The sequence below is a fragment of the Canis lupus genome, chromosome 26 (assembly GCF_048164855.1).
Source record: "Canis lupus baileyi chromosome 26, mCanLup2.hap1, whole genome shotgun sequence".
In the NCBI taxonomy this organism is placed as follows: Eukaryota; Metazoa; Chordata; class Mammalia; order Carnivora; family Canidae; genus Canis; species Canis lupus.
Window position 1 is genome coordinate 32,810,538 of NC_132863.1, and position 14,145 is coordinate 32,824,682.

Genomic DNA, 14,145 nt, shown 5'->3' on the forward strand with positions numbered 1-14,145 from the left:
TAGACTTGAAAGATAAGCAGAAATCAAGGCAGTTCTGGGGAACCAAGAAGAAGGTAGTTTGGAACCTCATTCAGTAGCATCTCTTGTGGCCCAGCCACCAACCCTGTCGGTGGACACCCCACTGCACAGGCCTCTGGCCCGTCCTCCCTAGATAGAAAGTCCTGGGCAGGAAGGGGCAGCAGAATTGGAGGCTGGACTCCCAAAATGAAAGCACAAAGGCCTCTCTCACATGATTATATAGAAGAAGAAAGGGAAACCAAGAGGGCGGAAGTGGAAGCTGAGGCTGGAGACAGATGCCAGGGTCAGATCATGAAAAAGTTCAATTATTAATAAGAGCAATTCATTCAGCAAATGTTCACCGTCCCTGCCTCCAAGGAGAACAGAAGCTAGCTGAGCAGCAGACTACAAAGAGGCTTACTACTTGTCAAACAAGCACTGGAGAGCCCCCATCTGCTTCTACAGCCGATGTCCACCTGGACTCGTCAGTGTGTGGACTGCTCTCTGGTTGATTATTACTTTGAGCATAATTCCTACTAATCCTCAGAAGGTCTCCAACCAGTCCATGAAGAGCTATAACACGCTGCGCTCAGGGGACCATCATCACTTCCTGACTTATGCTGACGGCTTCAGAATTCACCGAGAATGTTCCCTACATCAATTTATAGACAAATATCCAGGATTCCATGTTTGACATGTGGATGATATTCTTCTTCCAGATTTCAAAGATAATATACAACCACTCTGTGTTTGGTACACAAGGGAGTGCAGAAATACATATATATGAAAGCAAATTTGAGAACTTCTACTAAACAGGAGCACAGAGATATATGTACAAGAACATTCACTGCAATGTGATTCAAGAGTGTGTAACTGGAAAGGACTTAAATATGCAACACTATAGCAAGCTTAAATAAATCGTGAAATAGTCAGTGTAATGGAAAACTAGGAAACCTTTAGAAAGTCTGCCTTTGAAGAGTATTTAAGGACATGGGAAAATGCTTAAAATAGCATTAAATAGAAAAAAATAAACTTACATAAGTTTGCATGCATACAGAACTTTTATTTTGTTCCTTATAGTTATCTCTACTGTGTATATTCTCTACAATGAGTATGAATTACTTTTGCACTCATATATCATGCCTTTAAATAGAAATGATTTTAAAAGCTGGTTAGTTGATCACATGCCATGTATACAACCTATGTTTATCTTGGATTTGAAACCTGGATCCTCTTTCATATATAACTTGCATGGGGTTGGACCAATTACTTCATATCTCTGGGGCCTGGTTTTCTCAAAGGAAAGAGGAGACAAGATCTTTGAACTCTTGGGATGGTAACACATTAAGCATTTTCCTGTACATTTCATCTCCTCTAATTCTTGGTTAGAGTGAACACATATAAAAATGTCAGTTCTCTTAAAAGAAAGGGAAGGTTCCTATACTTACAGTACTCAGCTGTGAGTTCTAATGTCAAAAAGGTGATAGGATCAAGATAGAGTTATGTGACTGACCCAGTAACAGTGTCCTAGGGCTGCCATAACAAATTGCCACAAAGTAGGTGGCTTATGACAACAGAAACTTAACCTCTCAGGGATACAGGGTTGACAAGTCTGAAATCAAGGTGCTGGCAGAGAAATGTTCTCCCCAAGTTTCTAGGGCAGGAGGTTTCTGGTGTCTGCTAGTAATCTTTGGCATTCCGTGACCTGTAGATGCATGGCTCCTATCTCTGCCTTTATCTTCATGTGGCCACTTTCCTTGTGTGTCTGTGTGTCTCTCCTCCTCAAGCAGTCCCACTATGACCAGTGCCATCAAGGAAAATGAGCACCACAACCTGGAGATTGTCCCACAATAGGTTGATTGGTTGACATATTCCTTCCTGTCTCTGTGTGAATGCCTGTATGTGTTTTCTCTGGACTTTTCCTAACATCTGCCCCTTCCAGTCAGGTAACTAACTAGGATCTTTGCATGTCTCTGCTCTAGAAATTTGTGAAGGAGGCAGAAAAGCTGCTTCATGTCATAGGTCCCTTCTTTCCCCTCCTTGTTTGAAATCTTAAACTTAAGAGATAAGGAATTCAATAGGGCTGGACCACAAGGGTGTGCCTGTTGGGTTTAGAAAGTGAGCAGAAATGGTCTTCCACAGTGGGAAGGGTGAGGGTTGGGTCCTGTTGATCTCATGCTGCCCTATGGCATGAGCCCCAGAAACAATGCTGAGTGATGCCCCTCGGCTGGCTGGACTCCACAAAAGGGATCCAAGCCTGGGAAGCAGCAGCAGAATTATTAGACCTAAAGGGACCATGGAAATGGGAAAGTGGGCTTCTAAGAAGAAACCACAATAGGCTGGCCTAAATGCCAAGACATCTGTAGATCCCTATGGAAGGGAGAGCCCTCAAAATAACAATTATGGCTAACTCCCTGAAGGCTCAGGGTCAGATTGAAGTTGATGTAAAGGTAGCATTTCTTACACACCTGGGTCTCAGCCTCATAGTCAACCTTACTACATCCCAACACTTAAATAGCCTACAAGCGTAAGAAATTGGAGGACACCTCCATAGCCCTACTGCCTCTGGCTTTAGCTCTTTTAAAAGGACACTTACAGCCTTGCATACCCCTTTCAGCCCCCTAAAGAAGCCCTCACTGGACCTTGGACTGTCTCCCCGTGTGAACATGTGGGCACTACGCCAAGGCTGGGGAAGGCAGAGCTAGAAACCAGAGGCAGCTTCAGGAAGTTTCAGGGACCAGATCCAGGCTTGCAGAGAGGCTCTGTGGGTGTAGTCACCCGCATCTCCCTAGGACAGCCCCAGGAAGGTGAGGTCACAGCAAAGCCAGGTCTGAAGCCTGGAATGTCAGGCAAAGGGCTCTTCCCATGGAAAAGGAAGAGACAAAGACTCTGATAGTGACTGCATGCAGCACTGAATTAACTGAGCCAACAGAAGAAGTATGCAAGCCCTCAGGGCAGCAAGTACCCTGGGTATTGAAAAGCCCCTCTGGGTCTCTCAGGGACCCATGCAGATCGCCTGCTGGGTGGTGCACCTGGGTAAAGCAGCATCTAGGGTCAGGTGAGCTTGAAGGAGCAGGCAAGGTTCTAAGGAGAACTTAGACTTACAGTTGCAGAGATCTTGAGAAACAGCGAAGAGCACAGGGTAACCAGTACTGTTTAAGCCCTACTATGTGCAGGCACTTCACCCTCACTCAGGCATCAATCTGTTTAACTCTCACCCTGGTTCCCATGCTAAAGAGGAGGAAACTGAGGCCCAGATTAAGGACCCAGAGTCACTGAGCTATGGCACAAGATTGGAATAAGCTGGACTGGAATCATGTTTATGATGAGGACTTTGAAAGCCAAGATCAGGATACTATGGGAAGAGCAACGAGGGGATCTTTCTTCACATAGACTGGTAAGGACAATCTCCCTAAGGAGGAGCCTTTTGAGCTGAGTCCTAAATAAATCAGCTAAGCAAAGAGTGGAGAAATCCATTGCAGTGAAAGGGAACAGCACGTGCAAATGTCCTGAGCCAAGAAAGAATCTGATAGTCTTTCAGTCTCCAAGGAACTGAATGGAGCTGGTGTGTCTGGGGCATTTTGAGAAGACAACAGGCTTGGAGAAGACACCAGATCATGCAGAACCTTGTAGGCTACAGTAAGGAGTTCAGATTTCAAGCCATGTGCCAGGAGAAGCCAGCAGAGAGATTAAGTGCCCAAATGACACAGTGTGATTTACCCACACTCCAGCACATAGTTTGTCACACAGAAGGTGATCAGTCAAAGGTTGTGGAACATCTGAATAAATAGACTCAAACTAGACTTCCAAAGGATGGAAACTGCTGGTTTTACAGGAGGAAAAGTAAGATTTCAGTTTTTGCCCAGGAGAAGAACAAACAATTTTGCCTAATCCAAATTCACTTTCATGCCTCTCTGCCTAAGAAGCACGCAGAGCCGCTGAAATCCACAGGCGCATCATGACAGAATAATTTCAGTGATCATTATCAAATGCCTCTATTTAGAAAAGCTCAGAAGATTGTATTAGCACAATCCAATATTTATGAAATGACACTCTGCCATAATGAGGGGCTGAGAAAATTAAGATTAGAAGAGTTATTCCTTTGGGAAGAGAGATTGGCACGGTGGGAAAAGCAATGTCACTCAGCTTCTTAGAACCTTAGTTTCCTGGTCTGTAAAATGGAAGGATTATAGGAAAGATTAAAAATGCATGGTCACAGGCAGCCCGGGTGGCTCAGCGGTTTAGCGCCACCTTCAGCCCAGGGTGTGATCCTGGATTCCCGGGATCAAGTCCCACACCGGGCTCCCTGTATGGAGCCTGCTTCTCCCTCTGCCTGTGTCTCTGCCTGCCTCTCTCTCTCTCTCTCTCTCTCTCTCTCATGAATAAATAAATAAAAATCTTTAAAAAAATAAAAATAAAAATGGTCAGTTTATAGATGGCCTAAAGGCATTTGAAGATCATTATGATTCATTTCTTCATTTAAAAAGCATTTGAAGGGCACTAGGGTGGCTCAGCTGGTTGAGCATCTGACTTTGGCTGAGGTCATGATCCCAGAGTCCCAGCTCTGGGATCCCATGATCCCATGATCCCATCGGGCTCCTCGTTCAGTGGGGGGTCTGCTTCTCCCTCTGCCCCGCCCCCTGTTCATGCTCACTCTCACTCCCTCTCTCAAATAATCTTTTAAAAAAAATAAAACTAAATAAAAAATATTTGATAGTGAAGTAAGTCAGGGAAAGACAAATATCCTATGATTTCAGATACACATGGAATCTAAAAAACAAATGAATAAACAAAAAGGAGAATTAGACCCAAAAACACAAAACTAAATTAGTGGTTGCCAAAGGGAAGGGCAAAATGGGTTAAGGGGAGTGGAGAGTACAGACGTCCAGTGGATGAAAGGCACAGCACAGGGAATATAGTCAATGGCGTTATAACAGCACCATATGGGCACAGAGGGTAGCTACAGTTACAGTGAGCACAGCATAACATATAGACTTGTTGAATCACTATGGAGTACACCCAAAACTAATACAACATTGTGTGTCAATGATACTTCAATTTTAAAAAGAAAAAATAAATGAGCAAAAAAAGAACAAACAAAATTTTTTACTAAAAAAATAAGTAAAATACACCTGATAAAGACTATTTGGCCATCCATCCATACAACAAAATGTTAATTTGTTCATACTATATACAATCACTGTATTAAGCTCTAAGATAACGCAATGAACAAGACTGTCATGGTCTACATGCACATGGAATTTCTCATCTGAAGGTAAAAACATACACTGAGCAAATAACATCCACAGTGACATGTCATTGAGAAAAAGTCCATGATGCAATGGGAAATATTTACAGAAAGAGCTGACCCAGGTAAGTATCTAGGATGTGCTGTCCTAAGAAAAGACTGAGATAGGAAGGGTAAGTACAAGAGTACGAGGTGGAGGAAAATGTTCCACAGAGTGGTCTTTCCTGAGACAAGGAATGTGGCAAAGCAAGTATAAGAGGAGGGAAAAAAAGATGACTCAAGAGCTCAATTTTTGAGATGTTGAGTTTGGAGAGCCTCCAAGACCCCACAGGGCTTCAGGTGGGCTAAAGATTAGCAGGAAGACCATATGTGTGCATGCAAAACACATACACATACTAAAAGATCTGGATGTGTTTGGCCAACAACAAAGACGGCCAGGCAAAATGGAGCACATGGTACATTTCAGCAAAGTGCACTGGACTCTTTGGATCCCTAATGGAATGAATGATTCTATCGACTAAACCAAGACACTCCTGAAAGTAAACTCAGAAATGTTTAAAATGATGATGGGGCAACAGGCATACAGGTTGTTCCACAGGTACCTTAAGAAGGGGAACACGTAGTTGTTGGTGACTTTGCTCATGCCAAGTAAGTTCCTACCAGATCTGCAAAGCTCAATTTTGTACCATAGCACAGATTTATTTTATCTAGGGCTGGTGTCTACACTCACAAAAAACTTAAACGACAATTTACACCTTTGATTGGAAGTACATAGAATCATCCAGTAGCCTCCTGCTCTGGAGCCGAATTCACAGTCACTGAGGCCACACAGGCTACACCCTTACCTGGACATCTTGGAGCACCACTTCCTGTCTCCAGCTTAGTGGCATCCTGGTAAACATCCCCAGAGGATGCCAAAAAGACCTGCCAATTGGGCAGTGGGTGGTGTAGGTCTAGAGTTCATACAAGATGTCTGATGGCAACTGAAGGCATAGGAGTGGTGGAGGCCATCCATAATGTGATGGTTAATTTTGTGTGTCAACTTGCCTGGGCTATGAGATGTCCAAAGAGCTGCTAAACATTATTTCTGGGAGTATCTATGAGGCTATTTCCAGAATAGATTAGCATTTAAATTGGCAAACTGAGTAAGGCAGACAGCCCTCCCCAAGGTAGGAGGCATCATCCACTTGTGGGCTCAAACAGAACAAAAAGGAAGAGTGAATTCATCCTCTCTACTTGAGTTACAGGCATCCATCTTCTCCTGCCCTCAAATATCAGTGTTCCTGGTTCTTGAGATTTCAAACTCAGATCAGAGTTTATAACATCAGCCCTGGATCCCACCACTGGTTTTCCAGCTTGCACACAACAGATCATGGGACTTCTCAGCCTCCATACAGAGTGAGCCAATTCCTGTATTAAATCTCCTTTTAAATGTATCTCTGTATATATATCCCATTGATTCTGTTTCTCTGGAGAACCTAATACACATGGAGACAGTATAGAACAAGCCTAAGATCTCCCATATTTAGTGGCCAGAGTGCAGAAGAGTACCAGAAGGTGCTGGTGAAAAAAAAAAAAAAAAAAAAAAAGACAAGATAATATGTAGGTTAGAGGGAGCCCTTGAGTGGGGAGGAACCACAGGCATGATGTTCCCTCTCCAACAACCAAAAATGTCTTTACTCCTGTACTTGAGATCACATATCCAAAGAGGTGATCCTAATGTTCCCATAGTTATAACTCTTCCTGTCGTATGTCCCCAGAAAAGCCTTTTCACAATTCAACACACCTAGGCATACCCCACCCTAAATGTATTCTGAGTGCTCCTCTTCCGGGGGGCCTCCCCTAGAATAAATCAGGTGTCACTCTCATATGCCTGGATAAGCAGCTATTCATCAAGAAAGTATAGTAGCCCTTTAGCCCCACTGGTTAAGGATAAGCTGGGCAGGGGATCCCTGGGTGGCGCAGCGGTTTGGCACCTGCCTTTGGCCCAGGGCGCGATCCTGGAGACCCGGGATCGAATCCCACGTCAGGCTCCCGGTGCATGGAGCCTGCTTCTCCCTCTGCCTATGTCTCTGCCTCTCTCTCTTTCTCTCTCTGTGACTATCATAAATAAATAAAAATTAAAAAAAAAAAGGATAAGATGGGCATTCAGGGTGTCAGGACATTAACTCTATGAGTAATATTCTGACTGTGTCAGTTTCCCTAGATATATAAAAGTTATGTCTATGTGTCCTGGAAGAAAAGGAATGACCTCATCCTTCAGAATTTCTTTCCCACAAAACCCAACTACTCTCAGGTTCTCAAGCAAAACCCAGGGATGCCCTAACCTGTAGCTAAATCTAGACCCTTAAAGCTATAAGAAATGTTAAAGGTTCCTGAGTCCAGGTGACAAGTGATTTCTACTACATACCTTAAGAATTCACTCAGCCTTGGTTTGAATACCTCTAGGGATGAGGAACTTACTACCAATGAAACTGTCTACTGCCCTCTCAGACAGCTCAATCCGTAAGAAAGTCTGTCCCCACAAGTCATCCCAAAGGGGGGGGGGGGGTCATCCTCATCACAGCCTCAAGTGCAGGGGATCATGTACCTGTGGGCACTGCTGGGTCCAGCATTGGTTTCTCCCACGTGTTAATCTGCTCCCAGGTAAACCCATTGGTCCCGAGGGCCACGCTATAGCCACAGTTGCTATAGTGCTCGTCAAAGGAACAGCCACCTGCAGACAAAAGAGATACGGGTAAATACATTGTTGCATCTGAGGCTTGGCTCGTTACCCCTGTCTCATCAGCTCTTCATTTACAGCTTCTAATGTTAAACTCTGGAGAAGATTAAGAAGGAAAAAAAAGGCAAGCAAATTGGATTTTTATATTTGCTTTGGTGCTCTCAGGAAAGGTGCTGGCATCTGTAGGCCCCCTTATTTAAAAAAGTTAATAAGGCTAGTTTCATTGATTTCAATCTTCCTTCCTGAGAAAGTAAACAGCAACGTTTCATTCTAAGTAGGAAAAATGAATGCCAGGGCATGCCTCTGTGATCACTTCCTGCCACAGGGAGAGATGCAGGAGGCAGCAGAGAGAGCACCGGCTCCAGAGCCCAGACAGACCAGCCACGGATCTCAGCGGGGCCAATCCAGGCCAATCCGGGCCAATCGGGCCAGCTGCAGCCAGCTGCTTCCTCACCTGCATCTCAGGGTCCTCACCTGTGGCACGAGCCACAGACAGAAACACCATAAGAATTCAACGGAATCACATAGAAAGCAACTGGCACAGAATAAATTCTCCACATCCATCCCCTTCCCTATAAAAGTGGTTTGTGAAAATTCATATTTCATGGCATAAAGATCAAATTTGTGAGGAATCAGACAGTCGTGCCCCTGGAAAATAGTAAAGTTGATTTTCACGGTGTTTAAAGTCAGCCACCATTTTACACAAGTTGTATCAATTCAGTTCTGATGAGGATTTACTAGGCATATATGCCATATGCTGTAGATCCCCTCCAAGTGACACTGACAAAGATGCAGGGTACAGAACCAGGGCTCCAAGGAGCAAATGCTGGCCTATCTGGAGAAACAGGGGCCGAGACATCTTGAAGGAGGACTGATCAGGGCTCAGGAGGATCCAGCATCTCCGTGGAAGGGTATCCAAGGTAAGCTGCTGGGACACAGAGGTGGCACAGGCCAGTATTCCACAGCAGCCTCCTGACTGGTCTTCCAGACCCAGTTTCACACCTAGTCTAGCTTTGCCACTGCCCCCCATATCTCCTTGATGCTCAGGTCTCATCACACCACCATCTCCCTCCCTTATACACTCCTGCTTCCCGATCACCCATGTCCATGTGGTTCTGATCCACCTACAGAAGCCATCCCTCACTAGCCCCAGCCTGTATCTACAGCCTCCTCCAACATCACACCATCGTCTCCACTAGCTGCCAAGGTCAAGCCTTTCTCTGTACCCCAGGCCTGGAATGTTCTCTGCTTAGTGGGGTGGAAGATCTGTTGACCCATATAATACGGAAGACAGTCACACCACCACTAAAAAACCCTATCACGCCAAGGCTTTCCCCACTTTCCTTTCTTGCTGTGAATAAGAACCTGGAAGAGTTGGCCCTTACCACCCCAATCTGGAGTCTCAGCTGCGCTAAGGAAGGGCTGGGCCTACTTTGCTATTGTAGGACTTTGGGCTTGAGTAAAGACTATTAAATAACTTTGCATTAAAAAGCAGGAATTTGATGTACATTATGTGAATACCTTGGTTAAAAAGGAAAGGAGACAGAGGGACCCAAGAAACAATGAAAAGCAGAAACCTACAGAAGATGACAGCCAGTCAGAAATTTCCTGTGATAGAAACTGGATGATACCTTGGTAGGAACTAAAATATCTAATTTCATTTATTCATCCTTTGATTCACCAAGTGTTGTTTTTTAAAGATTCATTTATTTGAGAGAGTGAGTGCAAGCAAGGGGAAGGGCAGAGAGGGGAGGGGAGGGTCTCAAGCATTCTCCCCACTGAGCTCGGAGCTTGACATAGAGCTCAACATCTTGACCCCGAGATCATGACCTCAGCAGAAATCAAGAGTCAGACACTCAAAGGACTGAGCCACCCAAATGTGCCAATTCAACACCTGTTTAACCAAGCAGTTAGTGCAGATCCAACAGAGTCTGAGGCCCAGCAGTTTACAGAAGCAGCTGCTATCAGTCTTCAGCAAGACAGACCAACGGTAAACAAGGAAATGAATAAACCTGCAGGCATTTCAGCATCACGCCAGAAAGGCTGCCTTTGGGGCGGGTTAGAGGAGACTAGCAGCCTGGAGCCCAGGAAGCCCTCCCACACTTCCCGGAAACAGTTCCCTGTCCTGTGCTGTAACGTCCCCCTCCACACCCAGCTGCTCAGGGGGAGCTGGCCTCACATGGCAGCCATGTGCCGCCAGTACCTGAGGGAACTGAGGGAAGAAGGGCGATGACCAGTGTGCATGGACATGTGTCAACGGGCAAGGATGGGAGGCCCAGGAGATGCAAGGAAAGGTTCCCTCACCCCAGAAACAGCAGAGAAGAATGACAAGGAGGGAACCAATCAAGCAATTACCACTAGACAGCTCTGGCACATAGTGGGGCTTCAACATCTGTAAAGCGAAGGAACCAATAATCCTAAGGGGACACCTGACACAGACAAAGCTCGGCTTCAGCACCCACGGGCACAGACTCCCCCTCACTCAACCAGCTCTTCCAGGTCTCATACTGACCCCTTCTACCGAGAAAGCTCCTTCCCCACATGGCCTGACAAATCCCAACTGATCCTCCCAAACATCTTCTTCTATCAACTTCCCGAGCCAGAAGAGGGCACGAAAGCCCCAAGACCTTTACAATTTAAAAACAGTGATGGCAGCAGATGTGTTGCTCTTTTGGAGAACCAACTTCCCCTCCCTCTATGTCTCCAAGCCATCACCTGCCAGGAGCCCAGCCCAGAGAGACAAACGAATCATGCCAACACCATGGACAACAGATCCTGATGTGCTGGAACTGGTATGCAAGGAGCACCTGCAGCATCTCCTAGTCCACTGGAAATCTGACTTAGCATCCTAAACTGAGATCAGTCTCCAGGGCACAAGAAGGAAAAGAGTGGCCAAGACCATGCTACGTGTATGGCACACTGTTTGGGTCTTCTCTCTTGTGCACACAAGAGATGGGGCACACAGGCGGTTCAGCTGGTTAGGTGTCCAACTCTTGATTTCAGCTCAGATCATGATCTCAGGGTCATGAGATGATCAAGCCCTCTCTCTCCCTTTCCTTTCCTCCTCCATCACCTTCTCCATTTAAAAAAAAAAAAAAAAACAGCACTATGTCATCAAGCCACTTGCATCTGGAAAGACCAAGCAGTAAACCCTAGAAACAGATAACAGACTGATATCCACCATATACATGTTACATGAACTGCCCATAAAAATGATCTCTTACAAGCAATCCTCCTCACTGCCTCTGCTGTGAGGAACTTCAAACCTATAGGTGAAGATGGGGGCATCAAAGGAAAAAAGAGGTCTAGATCACTGAGACACTCACTGGAAGTGAGCCAACCAGTCACCTGACCAGTGATATCAGCATTAACCTTCCAAGAGCAAAATAACAACTTGTCTTATGTTGCTGACATCTTAGGGATGGACTATGACCCCAGGAGAACATTTTGCACCCTAACAAATGTAAGAAGCACACTCTCTAGAGCATCTGCTCCAGGCCAGGCAATATACTAGACACTGACTGTGTACTTTATCTCATCTGCTTTCACTTCAAGTTTGCAGCTTACTGAGGTAGGTTATCATCCCTATTCTACGTACAAGGAAATTAATGCGTTGAGGGGTTAAGTGGTCTTCTCAGCTCACATGGAAGGGAGTTTTAGAGCCAAGATTAATTCTGTGGTGACCTAAATGCACAACCCAGGCTCTTTCTAATAGATCAGAGTGAGAATGTGTTCCCTAAAACCAAGGACCAAGTCTTTCACTTACAAGGGTATGAGAGAGGATCAGGCATGCAAAGAGCTTCCAGGATGCCTGGGCCTCTCCCATTAGAACACATTCCTTTGCTTATTCTAGAAACACTTAAAGTTGTTGCTGTTTTGTTTTTTTTGTTTTTTAAGTGTGTTCTGTGTGGGGGCATGGAATCAACATACAGAATTCTTACGCTCGCATAGGTGGCTGAGTGCACGGAAAGAACAACATAAACATACATTTAAGGTGCAAAAATGTAAAAACCACCTTCATGGGGTTGTGCTGAAGCTCAGACATCCCATTCAAAAGATGCCGTTTAACAAATCCCTAATCTACCCTCTACCAGCTCTAGCACTACCACTTGCAAATCCACCACGGCTTGACGAACACAGAAGCAGGAAGTCCAGCAGGTTAGGCGAGATGGCAAATAACCAATGAGAACACAGAAAGAAAAAAAAAGCAGTTTCCTACATGTTTGGCTGCTAAAAAGGAGTGAGGCATTCAGCTCTGAGTTTCTAATGGCCACTAGAAAAAGGAAAATCTATTCAGATCCTGGACACTCTGTGTTTGTTCATACAATAAAAGCCAAATTGCACAGGAAAATTTATAACCATTCCAGGTGCTCAACTCACACACGAACTTCTCTGTAGGTAAAAGAAGTCCCGTTCCCCATCGTGAACAGTATCTGAGACAACATCCACACAAGGAGTGCACAGCCAGTGAAACGAGGCTGTTTCTCAGAGTCATTCTCAACAAATTGCTGGAATACCCACACCATCGGAGGGAGAGCCACTCATTGGGACCCAAGAGGATTCAATTTAGAGTAGTCTGGCTTGATCCAGAGACACGTTTTAAAAGCTATTTGGGAGAGAAAATATACTTTAGAAGTATTTTTTAAGCAGTCCTCCCTGAATTTTCTTCCTCTCAACCAACAGATTGAGAAAGAGTGGTTATGAGCTCAAGATGATACATCCTGACAGCAACCCACACTGCAGCTGGGTACAGCCCCTCTAGCTCACATCTCTTCCTCCTTTCTGGGCCTGGTTTCTGGTGTGTATGATGGATCACTAGGGAACCCTGTCGTAGTAAAGGTTCAGGATTCCAGAGACTCAGAGAGAACTGGGAACTCTCAGGAGCTACAGACATGCAGAGCCATGCTACCAGCCAGGGACTGCCTCTTGAGAACCAGGAAGAAGAGGAGGAGAAAAGGAAGACCAGTTGCCCCTGGACTTGCGGCATGAAATATGCAAACCCTTGATAATCTTAAGTCTCACTGCTGTTCCTCTCACTCTTTCAAAAATTAGGTTTACTCTCTTGGTGCAATTCCTTAGGTCCATAATGCCTGATGGAAAAGACTCCTCCTGGCCATCTCTGCAGCTGGTTCTGGCAGGCTACTTAGGGAAGACTAGTGATTGGAGAGACTCCCAAAAGACTCTCATTGGGATGCTCACCTCATTCAGTTTTAAAGACATTAAAACTGAATTAAAACATCCAGTTTTAAAGACATTCTTTAAAGACAGACCCACTTAACTAATGTCAACCCTACTACAATCATTTTGGGGTGAGGGGACAAAAACCCCATAGCCTACCCCTATCTCAAGAATCAGACTCAGCCTCCAGAGCACATGTCCTGGTTTGGAGAAGACCCACATAACCAGGAGAGGACAGGGCAGTGCCGCCGCAGGCAAAGGACCCAACCCTACCTCCGGGCACCCAGACCGAGGAGCTATTTCCCTGGATGGGTTGAGGTCAGAATGTGGCAAAGGCCCCAGATGCTCTGATGTGAGTCAAGCATAAAAAGTCAACAGAGAAATGGAAAACTGTAGCAAGGAAATTGGATTCTGAAAATCCATTTGGGTTTGGTAATGTATAGCATATCAGCATCTGTAAGGGAAGTAAAAATAGTGCAGGATACATACTTTAAGATACATTAAAGCATAAATAAAGTTTATAGTGCCAATCAGAATTTTTTTTTTAAACATGAGCTCTTCTTTTGAAAATGAGAAAGGAATAGAATTCAATAAAAATATAAATGTGTCTGCCTCTGCATTTCTCAGATATGATCCTGTATTTTCTTGAACAGAATTAAGTTCAGAAGAGGAACTAAAGATTTCCTGGGCTTCTGCTATATGCCAGGCACTGCACTTGAGCTGTGTAAGTATGTATTTATAGATGTGTGTACACGAATAGAGGTTAAGTCCAACTACAACCACTCTCTAAGACAGGGATCACAACAGCAAAAATTTTCAACTTTATAGCCATATAGTCTCTGTCACAATGACTCAACTCTGGTATTGTAATGTAACATGGTTGTGTTCCAATAAAACTTTATTTACAGAAACAGGTGGTGGGCCAGATCTTACCTACAGGCTGTAGTTTGTCAACTAACCCTCTAAGAAAGAAGCATTGCTTTCTCCATTTTATACATGA

At 44.8% G+C, this 14,145-nt stretch overlaps 1 protein-coding gene across 13 annotated transcripts in view; it reads right to left on the bottom strand.

Moving 5' to 3' along the window:
- The window catches only part of PTPRT (protein tyrosine phosphatase receptor type T), a 1,036,563-nt gene that overhangs the window by 767,970 nt on the left and 254,448 nt on the right, over window positions 1–14,145 (bottom strand). For all 13 annotated transcript variants that reach the window (XM_072801053.1, XM_072801054.1, XM_072801051.1 and 10 more), the window contains exon 2: window positions 7,836–7,961. In XM_072801053.1, the coding sequence (XP_072657154.1) occupies window positions 7,836–7,961 (126 nt within the window). The remainder of the gene's footprint in view (window positions 1–7,835; window positions 7,962–14,145) is intronic.